The 12,286-nt window shown below is 40.4% G+C and overlaps 1 protein-coding gene across 2 annotated transcripts in view; it reads left to right on the forward strand.

Annotated features, from left to right (window-relative positions):
- LOC125277465 (exportin-5-like) overlaps positions 1-12,286 on the forward strand; it is a 54,543-nt gene that overhangs the window by 16,527 nt on the left and 25,730 nt on the right. For both annotated transcript variants that reach the window (XM_048205854.1, XM_048205855.1), the window contains exons 7-16: positions 822-1,007; positions 4,608-4,684; positions 6,564-6,593; positions 6,696-6,789; positions 6,870-6,941; positions 7,032-7,157; positions 7,247-7,337; positions 9,082-9,210; positions 9,661-9,776; positions 9,861-10,016. In XM_048205854.1, coding sequence (XP_048061811.1) covers positions 822-1,007; positions 4,608-4,684; positions 6,564-6,593; positions 6,696-6,789; positions 6,870-6,941; positions 7,032-7,157; positions 7,247-7,337; positions 9,082-9,210; positions 9,661-9,776; positions 9,861-10,016 — 1,077 coding nt within the window. The remainder of the gene's footprint in view (positions 1-821; positions 1,008-4,607; positions 4,685-6,563; positions 6,594-6,695; positions 6,790-6,869; positions 6,942-7,031; positions 7,158-7,246; positions 7,338-9,081; positions 9,211-9,660; positions 9,777-9,860; positions 10,017-12,286) is intronic.

The following is a 12,286-nucleotide window of genomic DNA, read 5'->3' on the forward strand; positions in this document are numbered from 1 at the left end:
ATCTGGTCAACTCTCCTACATCTAACAGGGTTTGTACAGAGTTTGGAACGTCTGGAAAATGCTTGATTTCAAACGTTATTTTTCACCGATATTCAAACAATTAGCAATGCTTCACACACATAGACTTTACTTGGGTGGGCCGCCCAGGTATATTAACGGCCACCCAAGTATATTTGGAGACACATTTTTGCTTTTATTATTTTCATCCTCTTATACTTTTTTATCTGCCCGAGATAATGAAACCATTCGAGATCAAATAACTAGTGGAAAATCTCCCCTCGCCCTACGTGTTTCGTACCTGCTCGTTCTGTGTGCGCGAGAACTGTTTACTACTGCTGACATTCCCACGTGCGCTGCAGAGATGCGGTGGATATGTCACAAAGGCGGTCTGAAGCAGTCTGAAGCGCTGTTCCGCAAGCCTTCAGACTGCTTCAAAGTGATTCCCAGTCAATAAATAGCGCACATTTATGCCAAGCGATTGCTAATGAACTCGAGTTGATGAATTATGACAATGTCTACTTTATTACCTTTATATAAAATGTTTTAAATCCGGTTGAAGGAATGCATACAAAACACATGCGAAGAATATATTTATACAACGAAATATTCTGGTGGCCATGAAATTTTTGTGAAAATGAAAAAAAAAAAAAAAAAAAAAAAAAAAAAAAAAAACACTGGCGGGGAATAAATGAAGTTCTTTAAAAATTAAGTTTTAAAATGCTTTCTTACAGTTTCTTAATGTAATCTATCTGCTCTACATTCACCATCTAGTAGTGTATTTGTCAGATGAAATTAGCTGTGATTTTTGTCTTTTATCCCAGACAAAAGCTCACTGGCGAGTTGGTGTGACCACTCTCAACACTCTGGCTGGCTACATCGATTGGGTTGCTCTGAGCCACATCACCAATGAAAACTGCCGTCTTTTGGAGATCTTCTGCCTGTTGCTGAGCGAACCTGAGCTTCAGTTGGAGGCTGCAGAGTGTCTGCTAATTGCCATTAGTAGGAAAGTGAGTGGCTGCTGCCATTTACATTATACAACTTTCTCTTTTCAGCTGCTTTTCTAAAATAAAATTGCAGTTCACTTAACCTTCCCTGGCCCACTTGGAAGAGCACAGTTCAGTTCAGGCTTAGGTGCAGTATGCATGCAGTGTGATCGCTAACCGCACCGGAGCATGGAACAGCTACTACTTTTGTATGCGCTACTGTCATCATTACGACAACAAACATCTTTATTACTGCTTGAATAGTACACTTTTCAATTAATTTAATTAATTTGAGTGTATTTGGGTTTAAACGGGTCTGGTTCTCACCTTAATGATGAACAGAAATTGTAGTTTGCAAGTAAAGCTGCAAATTCCTCCTCAGTTGCCTTCATAATAATCTTCTGATAGGTTCGCTGAAAATCTGAAAATCGCTGTGTGGCATAAATTATAAATCTATTATGTAGTATCATAGTGAAAGTGCTTTTCTTCCTGTTTTCTTCAAAACAAAAAGTTGCATCGTATGTGACGTAAGCATGCTCCGGCCCAGAACATTAAGTGCAATGTGAGCTCAGACCAGCGGGGGAGTGGGGAGCGGGGACAAACATACTCAGGCTAGGTTCAAGGAAATTGTGACTAGTGTGAGTACACCCTTATTTATTTAAAAAATACTATAAAATACTAGTGTACTAGTCTGGTACACTAACACTTTTCTCTTGCATACACGATTTTGGACATTTCACTTGTTTTTTTCCTGGACACCAGGAAGAATAAGTTACCAATCAAATAAAATAAATAAATAAAATAATTCATCTTTGAATTAGGTGGCACAGAAGAACAAAAAGGTGGTATTTAGGTATGTTTACAGACTGTTTAATGAGGCTCAGAATTGTCATGAATGCTTTTAAATTCATGATAATAATGTTATGGGATAAATGTTTTAAATAGATAGTTTTGAATATAGAAATATTTAATGATTTAAATAACTGAATGATTCTTTTAAAATGAAACTAAAATTGGGGTGGCAAGTCACTGTCTTTTCACTGAATCATTCATTCAATCAATTTGTTCAAACAGCTGATTCATTCAGGAACAAAGCAAGCAACTGTCTTTATGAAAGTGAAACAACTGCTTTTGCTCTGAGATGCGCAGAGGCTCAACTGTGGTTTTGTTTGGAACTTTTTTCGGTCACGAAATGGAGCAATATCTGACAATACTGTTCCTAAAATGTCACTTAATAATAACTTCATGTTTATTGAATTGTTGTATAAAATCAATATTGCAAACTCCCTTAATTAAAATGCTGTCACTCGTCTCAGTTCATCGCGATCTCAAAAAACTTCCCTTATAATTAATGAAGCTGTCTACACTGCACAATGAATCTCTTATTTACATTGTGTCTGAACTTTATTTGTTATAATGAGAGGATTCACAAGCTTGCATAACTTAGCACTGAACATACTCCAACGTTATGAGTGGTGAGTGGAATTTAACTTCAGTGCCTCTGATTGGCCATTTTGTCTCAAGGAATCAAACATTCTCTCTTCACACTCTTCAGAGTCCAAACACAAATACGCATTGGCCAATATGCTGTTATTAGTTTCAACTGAGGGTGCACCCTCTAGAGCCCCCGCAGTAACGGGCCTGATCGGGTCAGTCGCACTGTGCTCCTAAATACTTTTTCACAGTCACACGCAGTAATTTTCAGTCGCAGATGCGAAAAAATCACAACGCATTTTTGCTTTCAAAAACACGACACACAAGCAGTGGAATGGGGGAAAAAGGCAAGGTCTTGAGATGCGTTTTTTAAAAGTTGAACTGGTTTGAACTTGAGCGCTGCATTTTTAGAATGCCATCATGCACGAGACACAGCAAAAGACGCAAGACGCTAGCGCAACGGTCATATGCATGTCCGTCTAACTCGTATTTACATAGAAAAACAATGGAAAAGTAGCGATTTGGAATGAAAAAAACGTGTTCTGTGTGAACGGCCCCTTATTTGTTCATTAATGATGTCATCATCAACTAGTCGACTCGAATCGCATAAATGTTAAAAAAATCTGAAGTCGTTCAACCCCTACTTCCTCATCTCATTACTGCTCGCTGGACTGAACACATCTACACACGAGCAGTTGTCCGGGGAGGCTCCTTGAGGGAGCTTTGCCACCTTTGTGGAGTGGGTGCTGGTATACTGTGGATCTGCATTCACTGTGGATGACGTCACCAGACCGACTCCCAAACCAATGCCCAGCCAGAGCCCATCGGCCTGGGTGGAGCAGCATGAGCCCACCACAGATGTTGAGCCCTTCTGTGCCATGAACTGTCAGCCAACGTCATCAAGGGCGTGTGAGCTGAACATCACCATGGAGCCTGAGTTGTGCGAGTCTGACCAGGTGTGCTTGCCGGCTGTGCCATCTGCTGCACAGGGAGTGTTTTAGGAATCCACTGAGAATGAGTCTCTAACAGCACTAAATATTGACTGTGAGTTAGGAGAAAATAATTCAGTATTATCACTTACCATCTTGTTCGGAGAATCTTCATCTGACCCATCAGTCCCGCCCAGCCTTCCTCTCCCACCACCTCTCCTAACCACTATTGAAGATTTGACTTGTCTCATTGGACTATTTATTATTCTCCAGTTTCGTCCTCAGCCATTCCTGCCACCCAGTTGTCACCATCTCCCACCAATCCCTCTGTGTCCCCTCCTCTTCTCAGTGGCGTGGTTTCACTTCAGACATGCTGGGAGCCATCTCCTCCTGGACGAGAAGAGCTTGTGACACCGCCTACAGCCTCAGCGGTCTTCGCTCCTCCTCGACCCATCACCATGGCGCCTGCGCTCCTCCCACCCTCAATTCCAGCATGGACTATTGGCCACTCTGCCTCGCCGGGCTTCCTCAGTCAGTCAACTCCACTTGGGTCAGACCTCGCTACGCCTTCACTGCTGACTTGCGGGTCGTCTGCTGCTCTCTGACCCTCTACCCCTTCTGACCCATGGTGGCGTCAGGACTCATACCACCATGGCTCCTCTCTCCGGTGAAGCCACCATGGAGCTCATTTCTGGCTGTGGCCTGGGTTTCCACCAGTACGCCTTTGCTCAAGGCTCCTCCCTGGCTCTCACGACCTTCATCACCCTGGACTTTTCTGTTGCGCCTCCTCTCGGTTAGCCGTCTACATCCAGAGCCGCCTCCTGTATCCTTTTTCCTGTTTTGTCAGACCCTCATCCTCCTCACCTTCTCTATACAGTGCGAGGACGCGCCTTCCTGGGAAGGGACGTTATGTCACACCACATGGACTGTTTGTGTTTGCACCATTCGCCTTCAGCCACTAGATTAAAAATTAAACTCAAAACATACTGTCAAAAATTACTAAAACATTATTCAAATATGACAAATAATCAATTTTGTTGTCCCTAATAATCAACATAAAGCAATATGGCCAGAGAAAATGCGGAGTTGTTAGTAACTTTGGAAAGCCACTAGCCACAGTGGCTGGTGAGCAAAAAAGTTAATGTCAAGCCCTGACTAGCAGCACTATGTTGTGTGAAGATAATTGTAGTGCTATTTAGTGTCAAAAGTTTAAGTGATCAATTGAAGTGTTTTTGATTAAACAAATTCTTTACTTCCACAGGGAGAGTTAGAGGAGAGGAAGCCATTTTTGATCCTCTTTGATGAAGTCATCATGAATTACATCCTGTCTGCTGCACAGTAAGTAAATGTCTTAGTTTATTCTAAATCAGGATTTCTCAAATTTGGCCTTGGAGGGCCACTGTCCTGCAGAGTTTAGCTCAAACCCTGATCAGACTCACCTACCTGCAATTTTCTAGTATCTCCAAAGAATATACACTAACAAGAAGTGACACTTAATAGAAAGTTCCATTGCAACACCAGCACCCAGCAGCAGCCCTGAGTTTCTGCCATGTTGGCGTCAGTCCACTAGTTTCTATGGCAATATCAGCTGGTTTGTTAAAAAAAAACAATTACAGCTGAAATCCAACCTGAATGATGACAACACAAAATAAAATACTATCACTGGTGATCATCAAATCCTTTTAACAGTTTATTTTACACACTTTGTGTTTAAGTCTTCCACTTTTTTCACAAAGCCTTTGCTCTCTAGAAACCCAGTCAGTTTAAACACTGAATTACCAACATATGAAATTAAATTAAGGACATGCATCAGAAAAATTGTGAATGTTGAACAATAAATATATGAATACAACAGCTTGATTTTGCAGTGTTGTCTAATGTCCGTTAAAGCAAAAGTGTCCAAAAGTGTGAATTATGTGATAACGGACACAGCAATGCATCATGTATTATAAGATCATTATGTTTGTAGTGTGATCCATTAAAACATACAATACATATATTTCAATTCAGACCTAGATATTATTACTATTACTCCACTAGGTCTGAAATATATTGTTCACTGCAAACATGATGATCTTAAATTTATTAATTATTAATTTACTATTAATAAATGTTTAAAGTTGCATAAAATGGAAATACTCAATATGAGTATGGATGAATGGTTGGATTCCACAACTGGTAAAATAAAACATATATAAGACAATACAACATTTACTGTAGGAGCCATACAATTTACTGGTGACTTAAAGCTGCAGTAGGTGACTTTTGTAAAAATGTATTTTTTACATATTTGTTAAACCTGTCATTATGTCCTGACAGTAGAATATGAGACAGATAATCTGTGAAAAAATCAAGTTCCTCTGGCTCCTCCCAGTGGTCCTATTGCCATTTGCAGAAATACACCGTTCCTGGTAAGAAACAACCAATCAGAGCCAGGAGGAGTGTCTTAGCAGTGTCAATCAAGCTCGCGTGCGCGCTGATCACACCCCTCTCATGCACAGCGCGTACAGGCGTTCAAATTCAAGATTACAGGTGTGCCGCAGCTTTGCATATGGCGGACAAACAATCCAAACTGCCAATTCCTCGAGTGGCTCCTGCTCATAAAATAAAGACGGGTAAACGGAAAAAGACAGATGACGATGATAAAAAAGCCAAAAAGAAAGAAGAGTATTTACATAAGAGTTTAATGATCTACAGCAAAATAGCACAAGCTTTGGTGAGAGCTAAACAAATATTTAATTATTACAGTAGTAAGGTCTCGCTAGAAATGACATGAAGAGTGTAAAATGTTGCACAAAAACATACATTTACACAAACTGACCAGCAAACTCAACTTTCGGATGCCATCTTTAATTTTCTAGCTCAACAGTCACAGAATGTAAAGCAGAGGATTGTGGGATTTCAAAGGCAGGTAAGGATACATCTATGCTGCCTTCAAAAATCGATCAGATGAAGGTATCTCAGGAAACAGGAAGCTAACATTGAATTCGGATGTGCCTTGATGTCTTCCTACCTTGAAATGTGTCCTCCGAAGGCAGCTTTTTCCAGTTTTCGGACGCAGCCCTTGATTAGCTTGTTCAGGTGTGTTTGATTAGGGTTGGAACTAAACTCTGTAGGACAGTGGTCCTCCAGGAACAAATTTGAGGAACCTGCTCTAAATGACTTGGATACTGTTCGAATGACTGCAAACTGCTGTTTGGATTTTATTTTATTGTAGGTCGGCAGACGGTGCACCTCTGTGTAAACAGTGAGTTTTCACTTTTTGTTTTGAAACCAACTCAATTTTAGTTTATAGCAACTGAGTTCACTTCTGTTAGTTTTAACCAAAACTGTCCATCATCCAACTCAGATCATCAGGTGCCGTTGTGGAAAGAAGATACACTTTTTTGAAGAGGCTGTGTCAGGTTCTCTGTGCCCTGGGTAGCCAAATCTGCTCTCTAGTGGTGAGATGATCGCATGAGCATCACTGTTGTGTATCATTTATCCTTTTTTCCTTGCAGATGATTTTCATGTTTCTCTTCAGTGTTTTAGAGTTCCTGTTAACCTGAATAAATACATGGAAGCTCTTCTTGCCTTCACTACTCATCCCAGCCAGGTTGAACTGCGTTATTGATCAGCCTTTAAGAATTGTTACTAAATCTTGCATTCCATATTTAATCATGTATTTATATATTATTCAAAACAGTTTCTGAGGTCGTCCACGCAAATTACCTGGGGAAACTTATTCCGACATGAAATTATATCATGGGATCCTGTAATTGGCCAAATGGCCATAAAATATTTAAGAGTGGCAAAGATCAATCTTGTGAAAGTAAGTGCTGTGTATCCCAGACACAGAGCAGTTTTGACTAATTGCTATCATACTCACTCATACTTAATTGCTCTGTTTGCCTTTTATAGACTGGATTTCCCTCCAAGAATGATTGTCCAGTTTGTGAATTCTCCAGAGTGGACTTTGATAGTGATGAAGATTTCAACTGCTTCTTTAAGTGTGAGTTATTATTGCTAAGTTAGTAAGTTAATCTAACTGTTATCACATCAGTTTTAAAGGTGTTGTGGCAAAAAAATCAACTCCGACTCTACTGCATAAGAGACAAACACGTCCAATTGTCTTTAAAGCTTTTATTTCTTGCAAGAAAGGTCAGACAGGTCATACAGAAACACGAGTAACTGCAGAGTGTAAGACCAAGAACGAAAGCTTCCCCTCACTTTTATATCTCTAACCTCCAAGGCCGAAGCCTCTGTCCTTTTACCATATTAGGAACATCTCTTAGTGGCTGTAACTTTCCACACATTGTTAGCACAGACATGTTTTTAACATACATCTTGCATGTCCCCATACCATGTCTTGCTCTTTCTATTTCTAACATCTATGTTAACACTATGTTAAACATTACCACTTAAGCCAACATCATACCATGTTCCATAAGCATCATATTTCACAAGAATACAGGTAAAAAGCATATGAAAAATTAAAATTTCCGCAACAAAGGTTAAGCACCCATTTTAAAATAAAATCAATGCAGAGTAATTCATGCTGATTAACAGCAAATATCTTATTATTTAGTTGATGACATGACAACGCAGAAGCCCTTTTACTGACAACAATGCTTATTTTAAATTTTGTGTTTTGACAATACATTGTTTTATTCTTGAACTGAGCAGAAACTATTAAATCCTGCAATTATCTGATAATTTTGATCTAAAAGTTGCAGAATCAAGTCAAATCATCTTAATTTTTATAGCGCTTGATACAATACAGATTGTTCAATGCAGCTTTACAGCGATTAACAGAAAAATAACAATTCAATGATGCAAACATAGCTCTATTTGACTGTAAAGACTAAAAGACTAAAAAGACACATTTTCCATCTGTAAATTTTAGAAAGTCGAGAAAATATTTCCATTTTGCTGTCAGGAGTGGATGAGCCTTCTGCAAGCGCAAACTTCTGCCACATGCATGCACGTCAAACAGATGGAGCACAATAGGAGTGCAGTAATTCTGACTGAAATATATATTTTGCTAAAATTTATTGTCGTTGACAAACATAAATGTGCCATATGTAGAATTTCAAACCTGCAACTAAGTGTGCTTTTTATAATGGCAGTAACTGTAAAGTGACTATTGTAGGGTAATAAAAATAGCCTAATAATTAGTCTAAGCTTTTGTTTTTATTTATTTTCATTTTTAGTTCAGTGAATTTAACTTCTGCTAAACATTTTGTTTTTCGATTGTAGTGTTACAATGTTAGAATATAGGACTAATGTAATTTACACGGTTGCTTTCACTGTGTTTTTCTTTTCTTTTTTTTTGTCATAGCCATCAATATGAACATTGTTTGTAGGACAATATTGGGCAGAATGTTAAATAACATTTTTTTAAATTAAATACAAATTTGTTTTTAATTCAAATAGGAAAAATGTAGGAAAATATAAAAAAAAAAAAATGGCCATATTGCCCAGACCTACATAATGGCATGCTTTAAGTGCTTAATTTTCCATGTTTTAGCTAAGCGGTAAAAAAATTTATAATAATTAAACAAAAATGTAAAAAAAACAATAAATAAAAATTAGCACCACTGATGGCATGTGTGTGAGAGAGAGATTAAGTGTTCTTGTTATTGATTTTGTACCTAGTCCAGAGGACAGGAGAGAACATGGACTGGTAGGAGTATGATGAATATGATGTGATTGAATTTGATGTGGTTAACCCCTTAACAATATTTGTTAAACAGCTTTCAGGGCTCAGCAGGGGTCAGCAGTTCGTCTGGCTTGTAAAATTGTCCCATTTGAGGCCTTTCAAATTGCAAGGGAGTGGGTGCAGTATCAGATCAACACACCTATAGATACTGGGAATACAACATGTGAGTATTGTTACTCACTAATACACCACTATGTCCAACTGCCCTCCCCATCCGGTTAGTGAGATCTGAACGCGCTCGGACAATGAAAGTGATGTCTCGCACTCATTAAAGCAAAGCGCAAGAGATCACTTCCATCATCAGAACACATTTTCTGACCTCACTAACCGGATTTGGAGGGCAGTTGGACATAGTGGTGTTTAGAGGTAAAAAAATTATATAAATACTGTTCGTCACCTACATCTTGGATGCCCTGGGGGTAAGCAGATAAACATCAAATATTCATTTTTGGGTGAACTATCCCTTTAAGTTCACAAATGAAACACCATTATACAAATTAATGTTGGTTACCACAGACAATAATTGACTGATGGTAATCACTGGTACTTTTGTTTTACCTTAGAACGTTTCTTGAACAAGGCTTTATTTGTGTCTTATTGTTATCTGTTGAAGCTAAGACAGAGAAGGGTCTCTGTTCTGCCTTGTTGCCTTCAGCGGTTCAGTGGGATGCCATGACTTTTTTCACTGAAAGTGTATTTGGACAGCTCTTCAAAATCCTCGAAAAAGAGGCAAGACCAACCAATTTCTGTCATGGTGCAGCAGTGAGGGATTTAAAGCAGACCTTGTCATTGAAACTTTTTTCACTTCTGTAGAAACTTCCCATGGATGAGGGCATGGAGCTGCTGCAGATGGTTGTAAACTATGAAACAAGAGATCCTCTCATTCTGTCCTGTGTTCTTACCATCATATCCACTCTCTTTCCCTTTGTCAAACACCAACCTCACTTCCTGCCTCAAGTACTCTATAAGGTGAAGGATATAATCTGCTGTTTCAAAATTGTAAAACACTAAGGTCTGGGAATATTTACTGTTGCACTGCAAAATTTTGCATTCTGATTGGAATCTGTGTGATTAGAAGTTTTGCCTAAGAACGAAAAAGTTCCAAATACATATTTTGCTCATGATTAAGTTGGTGACGCAAATTCGCCACACTAACCAACAGGAGGCTTCTTGGTTTGAGCTTCTGTGTGAGAATGATTCATACACCTCTACGCTATTGACAATGGGCTTTTTTTTGTTGTTGTTTCGCTAATGTGAACGCACCTTTAGAGATTTGAAATACCGAAATAAAAGCAAATGGAAAAAGCTAACAAGGTGAAAAGAGTTTCACATTTAGGTATAAGCAATTTTTGTGCTAAAGCTAAAGTAAACAGTAAAGTGTTTTGCACACACCAAACCCCTTATTTAGGGATGTCGAACAAATTGTAGGTTTAGAATGTCTCACTGTTTGGGTCAAATTAATTTTTTTATACCTGTGGTCAGGGCTATACATTAACCTTTTTGTGGTTTATAATTAGTGGTTTTCTAAAGTTACTTGCCACTCAGCATTTTCACTGGCCACAGTTTTTACATTCAAGCCCAATTAAAGCCCTGTAACACCAACAATATTCATCCGGAGCAAATGAAACAAGTAAGAGGAGGCGGGTTTGTATTTCATCTCACTGTCGGAGTATACGCTGTCGCTGTATACATGGCTCATAATCTGGAATTAAGATGAATGGCTCAAAAGGAAACAGTTTTTAAAATAGTAATCCACAGATGAACACAGGGGAAGCTCAGGAGAAAACACAACCACATTACATAGACAACATGGAACATAGAACTGGGTAAACTAAGGGCTTAAATACACACAGATCATTAAAGTTACACACAAGACCTGGGTAACTCAATCATTGCCTATGCCAACTGATTAGGCAAGGAGAGACTGTCAAATAGAAAATGATGACTAAACCAAAACTCAAAAGTTAACTAGACAGCTGCATAACCCTGACAGTAGCTCCCTCTCCTGGAAGGTGCACCCTTGCACCGCAAAAGAGTACATCAAAGGAGGGAGGGGGCTCTGGAGGAGGATGTGTAGCTGGAGACGGGCAAAATAAAAAAATAGATGTAACAGTTCATGTTGGAGTGGATGGTGGGAGGATCCAGGGAGGAACTAGGAGCAGGAAGAGAAGAGCCAGAGACCAGCAAAAAAAGATCCATGGTTGAACCGATGAAGGGAGGCGCCATGGTGTAGACCTGGGGTGCACGGACAGGACTAGGGGGCCAACTGACTGAGGCAGAGATAGTGAGGAAGGGAACCAGGGTGAATCTGACCAGCCAAAGAGCCAGGGTGACACCGAAGGTCCAAGGTGGAGCCACAGGCAGGCGTGACTGAGGCATAGGCATGGGCTTGGCAGACCACGGCAGAGAAGGAGCGAGCAAGGACAATGGTTGAACCAAAAGCAAGGAGGAGGTGCAAAAGCTAGAGAGGTGAAGGATCAAGGCAAAGCCGCTGAGTTGGAAGTCTGAGGTGGAGAAGGCAATAATGGAATGAGGTTAGGTCAGAAGGACGAGGGAGCCCGGCGGATCCTAACGAATGGCAGTCCATGATGGAGCTGAGGGAGCATTGCACCAAGGTGAAACCGCTGGATCGGAGGCCTGAGCTGAAGCCCGGAGTTCAATGGCTAGAGACGGAGATGGGATCCTCTGACTGAGAGCGACCTGGGGTCTGGATAACCCAAAGTGGATGAGTAGCATAGGATGGAGCCAGCTGAGGAAGAGCTGAGGGGCTGACAGAACTAAGCGAAGGCAGGACAGGAAAACTTATAGACCTTTTGAGGAAGAGGTGGGAGAGGAGCTCTGAGTGGGCACACAGGAGACGAAGGAGATCTTAGGCTGGATAGAAACAGTGGAGATGGGAGACTCTGGGGAAAGATCTCTTATAAACATTCCTCAAAAAATCCAAAGTGGCAAATTTACCTCAGCGGCGGGAGTGTGGCCCAGGCTTCACTCCATCTCCATGAACTCCATCAACATGCCCTCAATGACGGAAATTGCTGCTGGCTCACACATCTTGACTGATTCTGCGTTGGGCTTAAACTCCATGACAAAAACAGCCTGTAGTGTTAGCTCTGGCTCAATGTTTGTGGCGGATTTGGCCTCCAAATCAGCGGTGGGCTCTGGCTGCTGCTCCAACGCTGGTGGCTGGTGACTGGTGGCTGGCTGCGCTCTGGGTCGGAAGTAGTGCTGGTTTCGTACTC

The sequence above is a fragment of the Megalobrama amblycephala genome, linkage group LG10 (genome assembly GCF_018812025.1).
Source record: "Megalobrama amblycephala isolate DHTTF-2021 linkage group LG10, ASM1881202v1, whole genome shotgun sequence".
Lineage (NCBI taxonomy): Eukaryota > Metazoa > Chordata > Actinopteri > Cypriniformes > Xenocyprididae > Megalobrama > Megalobrama amblycephala.